General features: G+C 37.4%; 1 protein-coding gene across 1 annotated transcript in view; it reads right to left on the reverse strand.

Moving 5' to 3' along the window:
- The window catches only part of IQCM (IQ motif containing M), a 72,297-nt gene extending 56,931 nt beyond the window's left edge, over positions 1-15,366 (reverse strand). Inside the window, 6 exon segments of the mRNA XM_069854970.1 lie at positions 3,409-3,536; positions 10,168-10,273; positions 11,873-11,988; positions 14,398-14,516; positions 14,519-14,720; positions 15,172-15,366. Of these exon segments, the coding sequence (XP_069711071.1) occupies positions 3,409-3,536; positions 10,168-10,273; positions 11,873-11,988; positions 14,398-14,516; positions 14,519-14,720; positions 15,172-15,366 (866 nt within the window).
- Positions 15,367-23,738: the final 8,372 nt, after the last annotated feature.

Here is a 23,738-nt window from a genome sequence, read left to right on the forward strand (position 1 = left end):
GCCCTTCATGTTTTGTCTCACTTGGCAAATCATAGGAATTGGTGCAATCATGCATCTCCAGCTCTCAAGTACTTTGCCTGTTGGGAATTATAGAATCATAGAATCACCAGGTTGGAAAAGACCCATTGGACCCATCGAGTCCAACCATTCCTATCAAATACTAAACCATGCCCCTCAGCACCTCGTCCACCCATCACTTAAACACCTCCAGGGAAGGTGACTCAACCACCTCCCTGGGCAGCCTGTTCCAGTGCCCAATGACCCTTTCTGTGAAAAATTTTTTCCTAATGTTCAGGCTGAACATTAGGAAAAAAGCCTGGCGGAGCTTGAGGCCATTCCGCCTTGTCCTGTCCCCTGTCACTTGGGAGAAGAGGCCAGCACCCTCCTCTCTACAACCTCCTTTCAGGTAGTTGTAGAGAGCAATGAGGTCTCCCCTCAGCCTCCTCTTCTCCAGGCTAAACAACCCCAGCTCTCTCAGCTGTTCCTCATAAGGCCTGTTCTCCAGACCCTTCACCAGCTTTGTTGCTCTTCTCTGGACTCGCTCCAGAGCCTCAACACCCTTCTTGTGGTGAGGGGCCCAGAACTGAACACAGGATTCGAGGAGCGGTCTCACCAGTGCCGAGTACAGAGGGAGAATAACCTCCCTGGACCTGCTGGTCACGCCGTTTCTGATACAAGCCAAGATGCCATTGGCCTTCTTGGCCACCTGGGCACACTGCTGGCTCATGATCAAAAAACCTGATAAGTTTTCCTAGAATATTTACTATTCAAACTGCATTTTGACATGCCAAAACGTTACTTAAGTCTGACTTTTTAGCTTCAGGTTTGGTCTATTTTGTGAATACATTCATTTTACTTGCCTTCTTGTTATGCAGAATGCAAACTTTCCAAATGGGAACTACCTGTGTCCACATAAAGTTACAGTGAATACCAATGCAAAACTTACTGTTTCTATTCCCAAGCTTTTTCATGTCCAAGCTTCAAACTTTGGCACTTCTACAGTTAGCTCTCACTCTGTGCTAGCTCCTTTAGACTGCTGCATTTTACTTTATGGTTACTTATGTAAACTAGACTTAACTAACACACCATGACAGTGGCCATCTTCATTTTCCTTTGCAGATGTATATGTAGACTACTTCAGATCTTGTTATGTGTTTTCAAATGCAAGAATATTGTTTTTGTAGTCTAAAGAGTATAGAAATTCTCAGTCCAATTCTTTCATTTCTACTGATTCACAGCTTTTGTTTAATCTTTACAGATTTACATGTTGTTGTAGACAAAGCACATATAATAGTGAAATTTGTATTCTTTCCCTTAACCTCTTTTTCTCAATAAAAAGAGATCTATTAACCTTCCTAACAGGGCAGTTACTGCTGGTAGCACACTTCCAGCACTAAACAGCCAATGTAAGATGTGATCATTGATCACATAGAAATAGCTATTTAATTGCCACTAACTGTACTTTTGGTGTCAGGTATAGCAAGACCAAAACTAATCCCCACTACCCCACAGAATTGGAACTGGTCCCTGCCAGACATGGGATATTTGCTGGAATTCATTTTTTGTGTATCACAGCCAGGTTTAAAAATAAAAATATATACTGCAGTTCCTTTCATTAAAGTATTATGAAACATTCTTTTATATTCTAAATGAAGATACATATTTAGCAAATAGTTTAGTATCTTTGGAAAAAAATCAATTTGTTTACTGGAAATGTACCAGACAGACTGAATAAAGAAAAAGGATTCTGAAAGTTCACCCACAAAAGTTTGCCTTTCAGGGTTGATATTACAAGTAATTAGCTTGACATTTAATAAATGACATTTCTAAGGACTACTAAAGCTGACTTAACAAGCAAAGAGAACAACTTTGTTTTGTTTAGAAAAGGTAGTTGCATTGTTGCGCATTTTATGCAAAATGGTTTTTCCAACTCGTGTTGAAAACATCTACATGCACAAAATACTTAAAATAAGCATACTTTCTGTAAACTGAATTTTCTGATACAGTGCTCTCTGCTTAGCACAAACTCTGATAAAATGTCCTGTGATATCTGGTATATATTGCAACTGAATGAGCCCATGTTAGGTTATAATAAATTTACCCATAATTAAAGTTGTGGTTTTTCCATGCATGTTTCAAATCATAAACAATTCAGACTATGTTTTACACTGTGGTCTAAAGAAAAAATAAAAAGCAGAAGGTATGTTGAAATTATATGTCCTTAAACTTTTCCCAGGCTTTAGAATTCAATTTGATAGTGGCAAGTAAAGCAATCACTTTTGAAGAATCAAGAATCAAGAATGCATGTGTTTGTTCAATTATCCAACTCAGAGGATAGGTTTGTTTACATGCAGCACATTTCAAGGGCACTTAGAAAACAATAGTAATTCAATAAATACATATGAAATTTGGTCTCATTTCCTGCATATGTTAAGAAGAATATTAAGTGTTTATGTCATGAAAGTCTCATTGGCTTTATTTTTATGCATTAGAAATCTTGAAATCTCTTCCAAGTGCCTGTAATATCAGAGTATCATTCACCCGGTTCAACTGTGTGGTTAGCACACCCACACCTCACCAGGGAAGAGAATGGAGTCTTCAACCTGAATGGCAGAAATGTAGTTATAAATAGAGTTCCCATATAGCAGACAGCATTTTTGACAAGCCTGGGGAGCGAGGAGTGGGTTGAGTTTGTTTTTCCTTTTTTTTTATAATTAATTATACTTCAGTGGTTAAGCACGGAATGAGGCAGAGCTACATAGCTATCTTGTTCAAAAGAGAATGCAAGCAAAGCCACTGACCTTTTTTTTTTCCTAATGCCAGAATTCAATAATGATGTGGTCTACTGAACCAAGCAATGGACCTGTCTCAAGATAGTATTAGCATATACCAGCATGTGAAACAAAAATTAATCTGGAGTACATAATATATCAAAGAAAGAGAAAATGTGAAATGCTAGAATGAGTGAAAACAATGACTATGTCATATATTCCATATCCTTAAAATTTGGGGAGAAAAAGAAACACCTACATTTTTTTCTTTCCTTACTTCCATCAATAATTCCTTTTATAATCTAAAATAAAAACATTCTGAGCTCCATAAACAAAAGACTTAAGAGAAAAAGAAAATATAGGTTTTGGGAAAACAATATTGGATTTAAAAACAAAATGGAAGTTAAACCAGCACACATCTGAATACCTTTGGCATCTCTCACCGGCATTACACTGGCACAAGGACACTGATGGAAGATGGCCCTAAAATTTCCAGTTCAGATAAGATACTGTGTCCTCACTGACACTCCTTGACATCTCTCCTGCTACATCGTGCAGGTATTTTGTTGCCCCCTTCTACTCTCTAAAACTGATCCCACAGTTAAACTATCCCTTCAACCTCTTGTACAGCTTATACCTTCCTAGCTGATCCATCTCATTTCCAGCATCCCTGTAATAACCTATTTCATGGCCTATCTTTACTTTAGCCACATAAACCTTTCCATTAAAGAACTCACTTTCTGCCCACAAGGCACTTCCATGGGTCTATTTTATTGTAGAGAAAACGCAAACAATAGGGAAATGAATCTTGTATACACATCAATGAATTATGCTCCCTCAGAAAAAGCCCTTTGAACTGCACTTTCTTTCCATTCTTCCCCATTTATTGTCACCATAGGTTATTTTTCAAATGTGCTTTCACAGCAGCTCTTCACTGAAGTGAATGGTACTACTTTGGGACCTCAGTATTTGTGCAGTAATTACCATTGTTCAGCCCTGTATTTAATAGACAAGTGAGAAGACTACTAAAAATATAGCCGTACTCATAAAGATTGCCTACAAATCCCTTTAGAAATACATACAAAGCTGTAGTCCCAAACAAACCCTATTCCATTCAGCAAAGCTTTTCTGTTAAACTGCAAGGCAAAAATTTAAGAAAAAGAAGAAATAATACTGAGTCAGAAGAAACAGAGGAAAGAATAAAGAATGTAGTTTAAGCAACTATGCTTTTGGTTGGGAAAGCAAAATTCTGTTTTATCACTGCTGCAAATTGTTCTCATTTTTCAGTTGCTTCAAAATCTAGTTAACTCAAGTTTACTCTAAAGAGCTTTTGATTCTATCAACAAAGCATCAAAGGACCTGAGAAATATATAGTGTGAATATCTTTCATAAAGGTCAAATTGTTTTTCTGTCTTAGAAAATGAAAACTCCTCATGTTTGTTATTTTATGATTCAAGCTGTATTTGAAAATGAAATGTTTATTTGCAGTGCTATAGCTCTTTCTTCTCCTTTCCTTCCTGCAAACCTTATTTCAAGCTAACGCTGTCCTTTATGAAATGAAACACTTTACATGCTTCCCCATGAAAAAGCCCCACCAGTTGTTTATCGTCATGTTATTAAACAAGTATGTTTTTTTCTGATAGATATATGACCATAAACTGTGATGAATCAATCAAGAGAAATAATCAGCTCCAGAGCTTCCTGTTCTAAGACGGAAGCAAGCCATCGTAAAACATAACCACCACAAATTGTGCTAGATGGTTTGAAATTATACTTGTAACACTGTTAATTACCAATAACTTCACAATTTTAGAAGCAGATAATTGAAAACCAGTCATGCCAGAATCTAAAAAGGATAACATCTCTTCATCTGACACAACTTTTCCTTTTTGACAGAAAAATTGGCCATTTCTCTTACACAATAAGAAAAAAAATAGATAAATGTGCCTGAAGCAGACAGGAGTGATTTGATTGTTTCTTAAAAACCCATTTATATCGAGGACTCAAATTGAATCCAAGCCTTGGTTTTTTTCCATTCTGCCCAGGTGTGACTGACTACAGATCATCTAAAATGGTGACACAAAAGGGAATTAGAGCTAAACTTATGCTTCCGCTGAAGATCAGAAACTATCCTTATTTAGTAGTGAGAGCAAGCCACATACTAAGGTCTCTGCTTTTTTGCAGTTCATCTCTGAAGATCAGATTTTTAAAAATGTTCCGTTGTCATCGATAAAGCAGTACCATCCCACACATGGCCTTTCAGTTTCTGGCCTCTATTACACCAAGTCTTATTCAGAAAAACAATTTTCTTGTTAACATCATCTGTTAATTGGAGGAGGAAGACCGACTTACATTATAAAAGTTAATTTTCTTCAGGGCATTCAGAAGTACTAATATCAATGGGTTTTTTCATATAGGACCTATCTGTAGAAAACACAGGTTTGGCAAACATTTATAGGTATATGGCATCTGAGATTCTATTTTCTTTCCAGTACCAGATCTGTCATAGCAGATGAAAACATATATACTAACAGTGACTTGGAAAAAGTACACTCAGCTCATTAAAGTAAAGGTGAACAATCTGAATCCAGGTTTCTTGTCCAGGATGAGTCATTCTGGAGAGAGCAGTATTACCTTATTGAGTAAGTCTAACCATAAAAGCTGGGTGGTCTTGCAAGTATGATTTTTTTAAAGTGTAAACCACAGAGCTTATTTGAAGCACCTCAGTAAACATTGAGAGTGCTGCTAGTATGGTCAGTGAGTCTTTCTTCAGCCATGCTTTTGAATGAATGGACAACATGAGCATTGTTACTCTCCCTTCTTATCAAAACTGGCCAATGCTTTTCCATTAAGACGCTGTGTTTTCAGCTACTTTGAGGATCTTCAACTATTGGGAAAAAAAAAAAACCAAAAATAAAAACCTACCCTAAAACAGCCTAGTAGTCAAAAGCTTAATTGTAACATGTCTCTTTTTATTCTGCTAAAAAATCATTATTCCATATGACAGAAATAGAGGTGGGCAACAGAATGAAAAAGCTGAACTAAGTTCAAGCCAGTGTCTGGTTGTGACTCATCTCTGTTCATGAATAAGGATGAACTAACTCAATGCAAGGTTTCTGGCATTATTTCCTTCTCATCAAATATGTTGGATTTCTCACATATTTGTCATCAGCTCCTTTGGCTTGGATTGTTTTTGGCTGATAGAGATAAGCTAGACCCTTGATTTAACTCACATCTTTAGCTATCTAGCTCATTGAAAGAGAAATATTCTGCATTCCATCGCCTTTATATAGGGAATAACTTACAGTGGCGAATACAGAGAAAAAAACAGCTTCAAAGTTCTGTTCAAAAGATTACTTTTCTTTGCTGTGGAAGGAGGAATGAAAAACAGGCTATAGGTCAACTTGCAAGCCCCTTAGGCTCTTACAAGCTACAGTGGACTACCAGAAGAAAAGACTAGTGTAAACTAGTCCATAGTTTACACTACCTTAAACTCATCTAGTTCCACTCTATTTCTACTATTCATATGAACTTTAATAAACAAAGGTGGGTAGAAGACAGCAAAAGAAGCATTTCTACTCCTCTTCTCTCAGTCCCTTGCACAGTTCTGCTCTTGTGGAATGTTTCTCCAAGATCCTGGAGGGAGATTGCCAGCAAGAAACACAGACAAAAATATGAGTTGCTTCTCCATCGTGCAAGAGGGTAGAGGCATGTAATGGGATCATGGAAATACTGTAGGGAACTATGTTAGTGAGCAGAACATCAGTGAGTTTCTCTTCTTGTAATCAATGATTCGAGAAAGGCAAGTTGCTAATTATTTGGCATTAAGAAATAAACAGTTCATATCCATTCCACACTATCAACAAAGTGCTGTACGCACTTAGTTGTAACTGTAAACAAAATGGATCCATAGATCTTAGGAGTTCATATGTATTTTTATGTATGCCTAGTGATACAGACACAAACACTGATGTTAATGTACCAGAATTGATGTTTGCCTACAGCCTTAAATCTCGTCTCATATTTTTAGTTGAATGAATTATTTAGCTTTTTTAACAGTGTATCAAGCCTCTCCTACAAAAAGAATGACAATATTCATGATTTAACATACAGTTTAGATTCAAAGGAATGCCACTAAATCTGTGCATTTACAGGATTAGTCAGTTTTTGTTCCCAGGAGATACTTTAAAAAGTCTGGTCCTATTATTATACAAGACAACTGGACTAATGTCATTTGCTAAAAACATTTCAGAATTAATCTTGACATTTTTAATCAAATAATTTACTGTATTTTATGGAAGACTTGGGTATTCAGCTAGTTTGACAGTTGCTTGAATATGGTTTGAGGAATATTGGCACTAATCATGGAATAAATTATTAGAAAACATATTTTTCTTGCATATTCCTAGTCATTCTCACCACTATTTATCAGTTCCTAGCTCTTAACGATAAAATCCTATGAGCCTAATGAAAGAATCATTTTTACCTCAAAAAAAGAGGGATAAGCTGCAGTTTGTGTTCTTTCAGTACATTTTTTTAAAACTCATATATTTACAAATGCATGGGCTTAAAAGCTTTAAAAGCATTGCATAGCAGATTTTTTTAACTTTTTTATTGAAATCAACATTTTTGCAGATATCGCAAGGGGTTTTCATAACAATATATAACAAGCATCATCTTATATATGAGGTCATGCTTGGTTTCAACTTTCTCTACCTGTAGTACAAATGTACAGGTGGCACCAATAGAATAAAGTTATTTTTTTTTTAAATTTACTGTCAAATTATGTTTCTCTTTCTTTTCATTCATGACCTCAGCACTGCAATCTAACCTGCCAGCATTCACAAAGGAAAATTTGCACCCATCCAGAGCTTGCTCAAATATATCAGCTCAAAGAATTGAGTATACATTTCTGACTAATAGACCTGAATAGAAGACTATCACAAAATTAAAACAATCTTGTACTTAAAAAAGGACAATTGCATTTTTTTGCAAGATTGTCTCACTCTCTCAGTGACTCCACAGAGGTTTCTGCTCTTCATCACATACAGCAATGGGCACAGCATGTGTGGAAGGAGCAAGTTATTCAGCCTAGTTTGCCAGCAGATCTGGAGCAGCTAGGAAGAAAAAGTAATCCTGTGCTGAAAGCACTGCAATGAATGGAGCGCAAACTCTAATGGAGAGCTAGCTCCCTGTCTGATCTGATCTGGGGGTGGACAACTATAGGCTGCTGCTGAGTCGGTTTAAGGCAATTTGTCATGTTGTAATTTAATCCTAAAGAACAATCAGATAAAGGTTTTCAGAGCCTTTCTTTGCCTTTTTAAACAATATTTGCAAAAGTACATTGTGGACGTAGTCTAAACATTCCCGTTCATTCAGACAACAGCATCCTATTGACAGTAGTTTAAATCCATTCTTTTTTGTCTGCTTGCATGAAAATTTAGATTTTGAAATATCTAAAAGAACTAAACAGAAAGCAGTGGAAGGCAGAACATTTGTTAACTCATTTGTGATACCTAATTGCTTTAGAATCCATTGGCTTTTCATAGTCTCACATTTCATTATACCAAGATTATAGAGTGCAGAATAAAAGGGAAGTTCAGAGCAGGCAGATCACTTTGCTGCTAGCAACAGCCTACCTGTGCACTTTTTAAGTGCAGCAGATTAAGAAAATGTTTAGCAAATATCATGATTCTGAGCCCAGTCAAGCCTGCAAAATGCTTAAGAATCATTTATGGCAAACACATTTTTGGTTTTGTTTGTTTATCAAAGAAAACTTGGTCAGATGACTATCTTATTTTCACAAGAGTCAGGCCTTTTTATCTATTTGTCAGTGCCCTTTCACTGAAAGAGATGGAACTAAGTAAGTTCCTTAGGTCTCAAAAGCATTATGTCTTAAATTTTGCACTAGGAGCTACAGACCTCCTTTCAGTCACATTATTTTTAGTAAGTTTCCACAGAGGAACAGGAGTTCAGGCTCACAGCTGGCCCGTATATTACAGCATCTTAGGTCAGTGAGAAGCTCACATAAGCTAAAGTCAGGATTCAAGGAGTCAGTGCTGAAAAAGGGAAGACTCATCTGAGGGTTCCGAGACCCATCCTGCAAAATGGAGGTATCAAACAAATAAGGTGGGAGCAGAATTAGGCTGGCAGCAGGAACAAGCTGGAATAGGAGGCAGGACAAAGGGATACGCATCCAAGAGTCAGGATCAAGAACCAAAGCTGGAGCAGGTAGAAATTGGTGTTAGGATCTCACACCAGAGCTACACCCAAATGCCTGATGGAGAAACCTGACTGATGGGAAAACCATCAGGTAACCTTTCACGCCAGTATCTAAATCTCTGGGAGAACCGACTATGCCCAGGCCATTTGGTTGTTGTTTGGATTGACAGTGATTAGGTTCCTGTGTATCCAAGTAAGGTTTGAAAGGTGTTTGATAGCTCAAGACAGGAGGGGGCACTTGAGGCTTGACAATAATGCTGTCAGTCAGCCACATTCTTGGTACTTGCTGATGTATGCAAAGAAATGGCATCTTGGCTTGTATCAGAAATGGTGTGACCAGCAGGTCCAGGGAGGTTATCCTCCCTCTGTACTCGGCACTGGTGAGACCGCTCCTCGAATCCTGTGTTCAGTTCTGGGCCCCTCACCACAAGAAGGATGTTGAGGCTCTGGAGCAAGTCCAGAGAAGAGCAACAAAGCTGGTGAAGGGTCTGGAGAACAGGCCTTATGAGGAGCGGCTGAGAGAGCTGGGGTTGTTTAGCCTGGAGAAGAGGAGGCTGAGGGGAGACCTCATTGCTCTCTACAACTACCTGAAAGGAGGTTGTAGAGAGGAGGGTGCTGGCCTCTTCTCCCAAGTGACAGGGGACAGGACAAGAGGGAATGGCCTCAAGCTCCGCCAGGGAAGATTTAGGCTGGACATTAGGAAAAAATTTTTCACAGAAAGGGTCATTGGGCACTGGAACAGGCTGCCCAGTGAGGTGGTTGAGTCACCTTCCCTGGAGGAGTTTAAGGCACGGGTGGACGAGGTGCTAAGGGATATGGTTTAGTGTTTGATAGGAACGGTTGGACTCGATGATCCGGTGGGTCTCTTCCAACCTGGTTATTCTGTGATTCTGTGATTCTGTGAAATATGTAATAGTTCACAGAAGGAGACCCCTTTCACTTAGAGGCTGTAGGACACAGCACAAAGATTTCAAGCAAGCTAGCAAAGCCTATTCAGCAGGAGAGGATTAGGAGATAAACATGGAGTGTTGTCCTTGAGATACATGGATTTACAAAGAAAGTATGATTTTTTTAAAAAAATCTAAATTTGTCTAGCGTCAATATTGTAAAGCTGTTGAAGTTTTGCAGAACATTATAAAGAATGCACTCAAAGTGAGGAATTTTTAAAATATACCTCTCCTTTGAAAACCTCAAGATTTCTAATATGGAGTATATTGTGCGTGACTTGAAACCCAGGAGTATGATATGGTCTAGGAGAAGCACAACGCAAATCCAAGGATCTGCCTTAAAAAGATAAAAACAAAAAAAAATTTATCTTGTCTCTAGCTCTATAAGTTACACTGTAAGCTAACGTTTCATACTATGTAAAATATCACCTCAAAATATGTTTTTAAACAGTTAAAAGTCAAAACTAACTTTATTTGGGGTATTGTCTCAGTTTTGTTTTCAGTACATTTATGCATTTTTGCAAACTCTGTTTTAAACAGAATGACCCATTCTCCTCTGAGCTGTACAACTTTCAGTCTCTTTGTCCTTGTGATTATTAACATGCCATTGGCTCCTCAGTCAACAGAGAATTTTTCTTGGAGAATATGAATTTCAAGTGTAAAAACCAAGCAGAAAAACTCCCTCTTTGGCATAAATCTTTCAAGATTTCTTTAGTATTATCAAATTCTTGGAAAGGCTTTACAGGACATCTGTAACTTCCCCAGCATGCAGTACACTACTGTTCCAAATGCCAGGTACATATCTTTAATGAGAAGACAATATTAGCATTGATTCTATGGCTTTTTCAGCTGATATTGTCTTTCTTTTTTGCATGCAACTTCACAACATCTCTCACATTTTGCCACTCTTGTTTCATACTTTACAGTTCTATTAGCACTTTGAGCTTTGAAAGATAGCTCGTTTATTTGCTATATGTAGATGCCACGAAACTTTTAATACACTATATAAAGACATAGAGCAAGATAGTAACGGAATACAGTCAGGCGCAGGTAATTATCCTGAAAGTGTTACGGAAATAGACCCAGTATAAATGTCCCTTGTCTAGAGCAGCAATAGCAGCAGTACTACCAGACTGCATATTCATGTCTGATGATATCCACATTGTATCGTTTGTTCAAAGATCAGCCATTCTGATAATACACTAGACCCAGTGTCAGGTGATGACAAAAGTTGCATCAAGACTATCCGTAATTGTTCTTTAAAATATATGTCTTATATAGCCTCTGTACAAATACATATTTGTATAAGTAGAAGCAAGAATGGTTACAGGCTTCCACTGCTAGATTGCTTTTCAGCCATCTCCTAGAGGAGGGACATTTTAAGTCACTGCTGTTCTCTGAAATCTGCTCTCTCCTTTTCTCACTACCTAGCTTCAAGCCAGACTTCTCTTGACCTCTGTCTCTTCTCCCCCTTTATATCTCTTCTCCCCTCAGCCGGCCATCAGGGTAGGTGGCAAGCTGGAAAGTGGATCTGCAAGAAGATTCAAAGGTGCTCAAATCCAGAAGCATTATTTTCTCTAAATGAAAGTAGAAAGTAAAATCATAGAATCATAGAATAACCAGGGTGGAAGAGACCCACCGGATCATCGAGTCCAATCATTCCTATCAAACACTGAACCATGCCCCTTAGCACCTCGTCCACCCATCCCTTAAACACCTCCAGGGAAGGTGACTCAACCACCTCCCCGGGGCAGCCTGTTCCAGTGCCCAATAACCCTTTCTGTGAAAAATTTTTTCCTAATGTCCAGCCTAAATCTCCCCTGGCAGAGCTTGAGGCCATTCCCTCTTGTCCTGTCCCCTGTCTCTTGGGAGAATTGTTGCCACTCCTCGGAAGAGTTACCATTGAACATGGGATGTATCTTCTAAACATACCTGTATGGTTCTAATAAAAGTAGGTCTGTTTCTGCAGCATTGCTGCTGTTCTGCTCGATGAAATACTCGATAATGGTAACTCTCCTGCTTCTTGCAGTGTGCAGGAACCTTGCTCTCTAAAGGTACAACAATTTAACAGCCAGAAACATTGGCCAAGAGTAACGCTAAGGCAGAGCATGAAATCATAAACATGCACAGATGTTACTATTTGAAAACATTAAAGAGGTACTGAAGTTCTTGAGCACATCCCAAGTTTTGTTGATTTCAACAGTAATGAATCATAAAGGAAGAAGATGCTACAAAAATTACATGCCTGTGACACATTTCTTTGCCACTCACATTTAGGAAAAAAACAACAGTGTCTTTAGAAAAACTTAATATGGAGGAGAGCATCCTGAAAAATTGTTGTTACTAAAGGCTTGAACAAATTAATTTGCTTGCCTGTATTTATGCATTTAACAAAATACAATACTAATGCATCAAACATCTCTGATGATATCATGAAAGGCTTGGGCAATCTAATTTCACAAGTGTCTAAAAAAGCTTCATGTTAAACGTTACAGAAAGTTGTGATTGTTTTAGGGAAAAGTTTATTTAATGGAGTTTTTGGCAGTTTTATAAACAGAAAAGAAAGCAGGTCTACTCACACATTCTGTGCCAGTCCTGCTCTGACTAATAATTGCGTTGAGTCTACTGAAATATTCAGTTAGGTGAACGAGGTCATATTTTTTTTGAAGGACCTAAAACTTTTCCAAGTTCAGTTTAGTAGCAGCTCAAGCCTATTTCTACATGTAGAAACAGGGTTTCATACTGAATATGAAAATTTACCACAGTGTACTAATATAATTATAGTCACGCTATCATTTCTGTAGCTATCTTATCCTTGTATTCCAGAAGAAAGGGCTTCCAAATTAAGAAAATTTAAAAGAGATGCAACCCAATAACTCTATTAACTTGGGCAGGTATAATTCAGTGTTTCAGAAAACTCTTTTTTTAAGGTAGAAAATAAAATCTCTAAGAGCTCTCTTGGCCCATTACCTACTAGACACCTAGAATTTCAACTGAGGCAGAGATGATTTAAGCCATCTCTATGTTATTAACTCAAGAAAGTATAAATACATGAAAACAGAAATTTACACCTTTCCCCCCGCCTCTTTTCTGTTGTTATTAAGAGATTCTTTTCCTTGCTCTTCTCTGTTACTCTAGAAGTATTTGAAATGAGTTGCAACACACCAAAAGCACGTAAACTCTAGATGGGAAGAAAAAAAGTAAATAACTAACCGAAATATAGAAGTGGATCTTTGGGGTTTCAGAATTGACAAGCAGACTTTCTCAACAGTCTTATTAAATTGCAAAGATCTTTTGTTCCCCTCAGAACTTGTCAGATTTCATAGTACTGTGGGACTTTGGCCACCTGTACAAAATATAGATAAAAGCCTGTAGGTTAAAAGTAACAGGAAGCTGGATTTGGTTTCTAACTTGCAGTATTTAGTGGCTTCATTCCTTTTATCTGTAAGTAAATACTTGACAAGGCCAAAAGAGTAAAGCTTCAAGGCATTTTCCCCAAAATGCAAAGTTTCCTGAATGTTGGATGGCTTGAACATTTGCTTTACAGAAAAGGAAAAATCAGACGTGCAGATATTTTCCTTCAAAGATAAGCATCCAGCAGACCTTTATAACCCTGTGTGAGTTTTGTTTCACTTCGAGTAGAACTAGTAAAAGTTGTTAAACTTAAAAGCCAGCTAGGCCTGAAAATGCTGGACATATTTCTATGGTATCTGTTATTACAGTAGTTTTCATTTTTAGCAGACGGCAGGGGAATGCATGACGCCAGGACTTTCATGTTTAAAAGCATATTAAATCCCACTTTCAAAGGAAAATCAACACAGATGTGTGGGGAATGTGCCCCCTTCTGACAGACAGAGTTTAGGGTCTTCAGCGAGAAAAATTCTTTAACTTCACAAAAAGTGAAGTTCCCTTCCACAGCATGGAATAAACAAATTAAGCCAAAACCAGGACCAATCAGATGACATCACACAAATGCCACAGAACAGTCACATGGTTCACATGACATCTTGCTTTATTTTCTTCCACATCAGACTGACTAGATAGTCATTGTGAGAAAATGAGCAAGGGTTTTATTCAATATAAAAATCTGTTGGCTGATAAGATACTATTTTTATGAAACTGGACCTTCTAGTAAAGTAAATCCAAATTATCTGCTTTCCACAGAAAAAGTTACTTGTGAGAAACAGAAAATAAACAAACAAAAAAACCTTTCCAAGCTTGCACTCTGTTCAAGATATTTATCACTGTGCAGTTTTGCCAGTGTTTGTTATTCATAAACCAACCTAGACTATGCTTACAGACCAAGAAGATTATAACATAGGTCATCAGCTGCATAAATTTATTAGCAGACGTGGAAAAGTTCCAGTGTCAAGTCACAACTGTGTGGCCTCATGACAAAAAAAGGGATAATGGGCAAACTGTAAAATGCTGAATTCCCTCCTTTATTAAAAAAATACACATGAAAGGAGAAACTTCTCATCTACTTTCTCCATATTGTAGTGTGGAGATAGATATGTGTAAGCCTTATAACTTTTGACAGTCTGCTCATAGAGTGTGGGCTGAACACTACAGAAAATGGTCTTTCAGGTAACTTGTACAAGCTTTTTTTCTAAGGATTTTGCAGAAAAGTCCTTTTCCAGCTTTCCTTTCCAAAAACTTTGGTGTCTTAGTAGGTGGCATTATTTTCTAAAACAGGAGGAGTACTTGCAGGAGTCTGAGTTGAGCCTCAGCTGCAATAAGGTACAGAAAGGTGCTGGGAAGATACAGACCCATTGCATTTCTGTTGATAAAGTGAATACACATGTTATTAAGAGGATAATAGCTTTTAATTTTTATTCCTGTGCTGTTTTATCTCCAAACCCCTGATATCAAATAAGACAACAGTGAAATAAAGAGTTACCTCAGAAATGCTGCAACTCTAACAGTGGCATTCCCTTTCATTTCCCTTATGAAATGAAGCTACATAAAATCATAGAATCACTAAGTTTGGAAACAACCTTGAGATCATCACGTCTAACCTTCAGCCCACCACTACTATGCCTAAACCATGTCCCAAAGTGACAGGTCTACATGTTTTTTTAACACCCTGGGGATGGTTACTCCACCATTTCCCTAAGTAAGTAGCCTGTTCCAGTGCTTCACCGCTCTTTCAACAAATAAATTTTTCCTAATATACAATCTAAACCACCCCTGGTGCAACTTGAGAACTTGAGGCCATTTCTTCTTGTTACGTGGGAGAAGTACCTGTTCAGGTAGGTGTAGAGGATGATAAGGTCTTCCCTCAGCCTTCTCTTCTCTAGACTAAACAACCCCAGTTCCTTCAGTCTCTCCTCATAAGATCTGTGCTCCAGAGTCTTCACCAGCTGCATTGCCAGTCTCTGGACATGCTCCAGCACCTCAACAAGCTTCTTGTACTGAAGGGCCATCATCTGACTTTTTATTCTTTATTTCCATTTAAGAGACATTATTGATTTTGCTGAATGACAATCACTAGCTTGTTTGCAAATAAAAAATATGAAACAGGAAAATTAACAAATTGTGCTGCAGTTTTCAGATCTTAAAGTTTCTTCTAACTGCAATTTCATTAAAATATAGGCCAAGTGCCTTAATACAAAAATCTTTGACAAGAACCCATCCATTCTCAACCCAGAATTCTGATATCAGTTTTTAAGCTTATTTAACAGCTGGTCACTTAGCATTGACCTATTTTATGCAGATAGTCTTCCATTTAAATAACAGTCATTCCCATTTATTAAAGTAATTCAGTTTCCTAAGGACAGTCTAATAATACAGCTGCCCCATTATACCATGGATGAATGTAGTCAAATACTTATAATTATATTTTAAATATGTTACTGCTATTTAGTATTTTATCACACTCTCAGCATGGTTGGTAGCTCAGAGATATGAAGAACAGAGATCCCTGTCTTATCTAGAGAATATACAGTGTCAGTCTCTGTTCTAATGAGGATCAGTGTGTTGGTGTATTTTGTAATGCTCATGCAGGTACAATTACTAGAGCTTTAATGAAGAAAAGTCTAATGACAATCTTTTTACACACATATTTATAAGTAGTTTAGTAGAGGTGAACTACAGTAGTAATTACACAGTATTTTAGAGAGTCCTTCCACCTAAATTCTGAGCCTTGCCTTGCCGCAGGCTGTAACACCACAAAAGAGGGGAGCATTCACAAGGAATCACAAAGCCTCAACTACTATTATTAGTAGATCCTAAAGTTCTTTTATAACTAAACCACTCCATATTAGAATCAGCAGGAAGAGGGCGTAGAGAGAATAAGTGCCCTGTGTTGAAACAGGGTAGCAGCTGAGCAGGGGAAAAAAAAAAGGAAGAGAGGTTTTGTAAGACAGATCCAAAAAGAAATGGGTCAAGTGTATCAATCCACTCAGTGTCCCAGAATTTCTAGCTTCAGTTAAGGAAACAAGCAAGTTCCCACTTTGGTGTCAAATGACACTAGAATTCCCCTTTTTCTCATTCCTCCGAAAACAACGTGTCCTTGATAAAATGTGCCCAATGTCCCATCTATCCATTTTATGTTCCCCATATTGTACATTCTGAGATAGCCCTGCAGGGACCTAGCGGATAAAAAGTATGTATGTTCCTACCATGGCCACAGCAACTAACAAACGAGTAAACCAACTGCAATCATGGGGAAAAACACCCTCGCAGCGTGGCTTCCTGGCCAAGTCTTGGGTATAACCCATCACTGTGTCTCTGCCTGGTGATGGCCACCCTGGCCTGCCTGGTTCTCTTCACTGGAGTGAAGGGATGTGACCTGCTGATGGTCCTACAGTGAGTTTCTGACTCCTCTCCTTTGCAAGCTGCTGGCCTGCGCTGCATCCCAACAAAAGCCACGTTTGCGCTGCTCTGTATGGTTGCACCCGATGATCCGGTCGGTCTCTTCCAACCTGGTTATTCTATGATTCTATATGTTTCTCCAAGGTGCTACAAGGAAGTTGACCACATCTTTCCACAGCACATATAGAATAAGCTACATCTGGACTGTCTCTCTCCATCTGAATTTACGTTAATAATTATTTAACAGTCACAGGTGATGGAAGGTAAAGTAAGCAAGGGAGGTAACTTTTAAGAAGTTCTACAACAATTCGTATTATCTGAGACCTTCCTCAAGAGTTTTATCCTTAATCTGAATTTGTTGTAGGCTCCTTGAAACTTATAAGTCTCTCTTTACCCACTCTCTGCTCAAGATGCAATAAGAGAGACTTTTCATTCTCCCGTTGATTTCATCCTTTTGAAGGGGCAACCTTCCTTCTTTTATCCCTTCTTTGGTGCCCCAAGGAAAAAAATTCAATGGCCAGAATCCATATTGTCTTCTGCTTGGTAACTTAGAATTGTTGGGTGGTATTTACGCTTTAAGAGTTCATTGGTTTGTTGGTGTATTTGGACTCTAACTCCTGAAAATCATGTGAATTTTCAAGTATTTCAATAAAAATCTCCATAACAATACACTGTTTGGGCAAGGAAACTAACAGTTATTTGGCTCTATGTGCTAAAGACAGTAAGTAGTAATATTTTAAATATTTTATGATGATGATGGGGTTTGTTCTTCATAAGTGAAGCGAATCCTTTCCAAAAGTTATTATCTGCATCCTGAGGTAGTCACTTCCCAAATTTGTATACAGATGCAATTCCAAATTCAAAGCACTTACAGTCAAAGACAAGGAAAATTAAATGAGAGGCAAAAGGAAGAAAATGCAGCTATCCTCAACTGCCTTTTCCCTGAACATTATGAATTAATTATTTGCATGAGACATTTAATTTGACACCAGCTTTAGAAGGATGTGCAAAAGGGAGCAGTTTTCTATATAGCTTGTCTTAAGAAGGATATGATCTTGTGAGGCACAGGAGAGGCACAAATATAGCACTCATCAAATTTGTTTTCACTGGAGAGGCTTAGAGAGTACTGATGATGTAGTAGAGGTAGAAGTACATAGGACAAAAGTAAAGCTATGGAAGAAACTCAAAGACAGTCAATAGAAGCAACGTGATTTAGCAAGAAGGAAAAGAGAGTGAAAGAATTGAACGGGTAGGATGGGCAACATAGATTACCTGGGGAGATATATAAGCTGAGGGTAGTAAACCTGGAGTCAGGAGGACCACCAAAACGGGTGATGAGAACCAAGATAAGTAGTTGCAGTAGGTGGGTCAGAAATAAATCGCCAATATAAATATGGTAGTGGATTCAGTGCAGAAGGAAATCCCTTTAGGGACAAACAGAAAACCCCTGACATCCCCACACTGTGAAAAACAAGAAGCTGAAAGAGGTGCTGTAGAATTAAGCAGAGAAGTGGGCAGAATATTAGAATGTTCATCAAACCCTGCAAAAGAAACTATTCTAAAAGAAGAGATTGTATTGAAAGTGTTAGTGACATAAAGAAAATAGAGAGAACAGTGGAAAACATTCCAAGCGGTTCCAAGTTCTGGCTAGCAGAGAGGCGTTTCAGGAAACTGTTGAGAGTCAAGCTCGCTAGAAGTAACTTGAGATGCAGTTCTATACTTCTGTTTGCAAAGCCGCTGAATTTAGATTTCTAAAGTGACAGAGCAATAGAAATGACTGACAGGGAGACTTGCCTGCATGTTACAATTTGAAGTATTGTGTGTAGATGGATAATTATATGGCCCAAAGCATCTATAAATTGCTTAATCAGATTGAACCACTCATTTTATAGTATATGTTTAAATGGAAAATAGCACCACATATTTAGTTGCTCATAATTTACCTGTAGAAAAAAAATCTGTAAATGTATAACATTTCACCTCATAAATGTCTCACTGCGTCACACTCCTCTGCATGATTTCTACATTTACTCACAGAGCATAATTTTGTTCATTACAAATAAAAAAAATAATTATCATGAAGATTCTGCTTGCATGATAAAAATAACTTGTGATATGTGAAAGAATGTTTTACCTATCCTCATAACATCTGCTTATAAATTTGAACTACCTTTGAACTACTACTAGCTCCATAGTTGCAGTTGAGCAAATAACTCCTTCCTCTCCCAATCCACCATTAGCAGGAAGGTAAGTCTCATTGACTCCAGCAGAAAACAGAGGTAGACAAACCCAAATATTTTTCAAGATTCTGTCAGTCTAAGAACTGGAAAATAATGTGACTCCAGTTTACAAAATGGAAAGGCACAACAGACCTTATAAAGGCTGCGAAATCAAATTTACACTGATGCTGACCTTCCTCAGCCTAGACCACGTTCTCATGCTCCTGCTGCACAGGTGAGCTGGCCAGGTTCCTGCATCATCATCATCACCATCCTCATAGTTTTGAGCTGGTTTAACTCCCCAAGCCCACTTATCAAAAATCCGGGTTAGCACTGATTCTGATACTAATAGAAAACACGCAGCTCTGTGTAGTGGGAGGGACTGCAGCAGCTGTGACTTAGATCAGCTTACTCTGTTCCAGAGCTCTCTCAATAGGAACAGACCAACAAGGAGACAGACGTGCCACCATCCCCATAAGCAAAACACCTGACACCATTTGCTAGCTTCAGATTTCATTCGTCATGGTCCAGCAGGGGCATCATAATGCAGTAATCTTCTACAAGCTTAGAATGAACTGCTGGTTTAAAATTTAAATAACATTTTGGAGCATATATCCTACTATCAGCAAAAAAAGGTTTGTGAAATGTGTCTTTCTTATCTTCCCCAAGAGTTTAATTGATTTTATGGAAATGGAGGACTGTACCTTGAGCACTCTGATTGCAAGCTTTAGACCTCTTTTTTGAGATAATTTTGAGAAAATTGGTTACTATACTATACTTACATGACTGTAAAATATTTGGCTTATTTCCACATTCTGAACTACCACATTTTCACTGTTTTCTTGGAGTGAGGGGTAGATAGTATTAATTACAATAACTTTAATGGTATTTAAAAGATGACATCTTATTTTTTTAAATTATTAATTAGTTATTACCTATAATTAATTAGCTATAACTGCTATAAATGTATTCTACATTCCTCTTCTACTATAAAAGAAGAATCCCTGTCTAATCATAGCATTTCTGTTACGGGCTAACCAGTGCCTAAGTCTTAAGTCCTAAGTATAGTTTTCAATGATCTGGAAGAAAATACGAAGTGATTGCCAGTAAAAAATGAAGAGCATGCAAAAACTAGTGATGTGGCAAGTTATAAGGCAAATGTTCTATAGAATGATCTGTCTCGATTGGTTAGGTGGCTTCATTTGAACAATATAAATTTTAATAAGGACAAATGCAAAGTCATAAATCTAGGCACAGGGCATGCAGGTCATATTTATAGGATAAGACACTGAAAAAAGTCATTCTGAAACTGTAGGTGGGTAAGAAACTGTCTGTGAACTCCCAGTGCAAAGGTGTTGCTAAATGAACTAATTTGACCCTTGGAAAATTAAAGGAATATTGTTAGATGTTTTTCATTATCTCCGTACTCAAAAACTGATGCCACCAATGCTGGAGCACTATGTTTAGTCTGGCATTTGCATTTTTTTAAACGTATTTTAAACTGAAAATACTCAGAAGTCAATTAAAGCATATTTTGAGATCTGAAAAATCTGCCTTGAGGTCAGAGGTCAGCGTACTTAGTTTAGTCAAAAGAATTGTATAAAAGCTATTTGCTCATGTTGAGGGAAGCTAGAGTAAACCAGCAGAAAGTGTGGAAGGCAATAAACTTAAAGTCTCATAATTCATACAGATGGCAATCAAACTATTTAACAGCTTTTAGTTAAGTACCTGCAGGAGGTGTTTTTCCTTGCTTTCTGTTCATACCACTCAATATAAAGAGTGTCACCACTCTTAAAATGAGAGACTGGCAGTGTTAGTTTCCAAGAAACCAGAAAACAGACAAAACTGTTAAGAAAGAGATGTTGCCTTAATGACCACTCATGTTCAGATGAGATAGAAAAGAAACGAGTTTAGTGACCTGCTGAAAACACTGTGAGCAATACATTTTCTTTCACTGCTCTTTCAGAAAGAAAGCGCAAAGGAATCTGGATCAGCCAGTCAAAGAAGGATTAAGATAAATTAGGAGTTGGGGGTGTGTTTTGGGGTTGGCCTACCTTTTTTAAACAATGACAGCACTGGAAGTAAAGAAAAATCCACAGAAAGTTGAAAGATCACTTCCTTTAGAACCCCCTCACCAAATACAGACAATATCTCTGAAGAAATCAATAAAAATTTAATTGCTTGCTTGCTTGCTTGCAAACCAAGAACACTCACCCTATTACTCCCAACAAACAAAGATTCAGTACAACCTGTGTGTCAACTGTCAGCTTCCCTGTTTACAGTGAGGGAAAAAGTCTTTGTAGTAACAGAAATCTGTACAACAAATCACAGTCTGTATGTGCCTACATGGAAAGATTTTGAATAGTAACTGGCTTTTTAATCAGACAGAGAAAGATGTAGCAAAACCCAACATGCAGAATTAAAATTAAGTGCCCTTGCTTACACTAAAGGTACTTGTTGCAAGATAAAACTCACTGAGAGGTGTTAGATTTTCCATAATGTATTTTTCCAGCTTTGAATGCATTGAAACTGGGAAAAATAGAGGGATTCCTAAATCCCACTACAACAGAAAAGATGAATTGCACCACAGAGAAATGGCAGCCTATACAAGAGAGACCACATACTACATGAATCCTTATCTGCCGGAGAGGGGTAGGTAACCCAACATTTTCTGTCTTTCTTGAAAATACATTTTATAAGAGAAATGGGAAGAAGGAATACTCAAAAGGATAAAATGGGCAACAGAAATTAAAAGGACACACATGTTTTCATATTTCTTCAGACTGCATGTAGTAATTCTAAGGATACTCATGATTAAATGAGGACATAGCATTTCACTTTCAAAGTACTCTATACACATTGACTAATCACCAACAAGTACCTCTAATTTTTTATTCTTTCAGCATCAGTTTCATTTGTAACTTTTTAAATAGTGTTTAGTATATTCCTGAAGTATTCTGCGTGATGTTTCCAAATAATTTTTTTTTGTATCCTTAACAGATTCTCTGATGTAGAGAACAGTATGACTATTAAAGGTGCAGTTGTGTATTTGAGATGATGCTGATTTTATTTTGTCAAATAAAGGTTATTGTTTATTGCAATAAATAATAACAACAATGTAGATAACGTCTGCAGGGAAAGAGAAAATATACAGAGAATAAATCTGTAATTACGTGCAAAATAAAACGTAATATTTTCACGACAACAAGTTCTATGATAAATAGCCAATAGGAGTCAAGCTTCAGGGAAGAAAAGGAGCCAAGAGAAAAATTATAAAGTTATTTAGATGTATGACACAAACATTTTCTTCCTGAATATAGACTACCACATTGAAAATAAGGCTTTGATCAACATCCTTATCCCTGAATTTAAAGTTTCGTGGGTTATTTTTCTCAAAAATCATCTTGTAACTACAGCACAGGTGAAAATAATTTTTTTAAATGTGAAGGAGAGTACAGAAACAAAGTTCACCTTCAGACTTCACATTGTGGCAATGCCAGCCAAAACCAACACTACTTTATGTAGCTATAAATTCTGCAGAGCCTTTAATTCTTTCTTTTCCCAAAGATGTCCAGAGATATAATCTGTTCCCTTATCGTACTATCTGAACAAAAAAAAGTAATCCTATTTTCTTAAGACATCAATTTTTACCTCTTTTGTGATGATTTATAAGGTTGCAGTTTTCCTTTTATACTGTCAGACTGTATTCTCATTGCAGCTGACCTCTCAATGCACCATAGGAAGCAAAAAAGTTTGATGCTATCACTGCAGGCTCACTTCTTGTTACTGAAACAATGACTAGTCAAGCAGCAGGAAACTCTGTGAGAAACCTCTTAATTCTAATAATTGAAAAGACTTCTTCATCAAAATGACCCTGGAGTTCCTGATCTTATTTTTGAAAATTACAGTGCTGAAGTAGCAGTGTTTAGTCAAAGGGGAATTTTACTATGAGCAGAAGTGGCAAGCAGGGCTTTATTTTTCTGAGACATCTCTGAGAAATGAATCTGCAATTCTTTATAAATTCATCACACTGTTTTTACCTCCAAACTATTATTTTAACCCAGATTAGACTCACTTTAATTGCATTCCTAACAGTTATTAAATAGCAAGAAATAACCTTGGACTGCTTCTCACAATGTCTTTGGAAGTTAGCTAGTAGGAAGGTCCACAACATGTAGGATGAAGGCAAAAGCAGACTTTTGAGGAGACTCTCATTTAATTTCCCTTACTCCTTCCATTCTTGTTCCCAGAAAATCACTTTTATTCATACACATATAAAGACCCAAAAATGCTTTAACTTCACAAGGACAATTAATAAAACTATTAAATGAAAAAAACAAAGATCTTTTGTACATAGATAACTGTAAAGTGTGTAGTCTACCCACAACTGACAAGACAAGAAATAAACCTCTAAATTTTCACAAGGTTGATACAGGTTACTTATGAGGAAAACCAGCCTACTAGACAAGAAACGTTGGAATGGATTGTATGGGAATCTGCTGAGCACCACTGTTACAGGATTGCTAAGCATATTTAGGATGGTATAGCTGCAGCTTTTGGGTGGACACTTGGATATACGTAACTATATTTATAATTAATGGATGATGTATCTGAGAAAAAGAGGGTCATCTTGTATCTGATTTACTTGGCAGATTCCAGAATAAAATTATTTAAAAAATAAGTATTTAGCTTTTAGGTAAATTGACTCCTTTGTACAATGTTGTTTAATGGAACATCTGGATAGTTTTTAATAATGATACTTG

The sequence above is a fragment of the Phaenicophaeus curvirostris genome, chromosome 4, assembly GCF_032191515.1.
Source record: "Phaenicophaeus curvirostris isolate KB17595 chromosome 4, BPBGC_Pcur_1.0, whole genome shotgun sequence".
Lineage (NCBI taxonomy): Eukaryota > Metazoa > Chordata > Aves > Cuculiformes > Cuculidae > Phaenicophaeus > Phaenicophaeus curvirostris.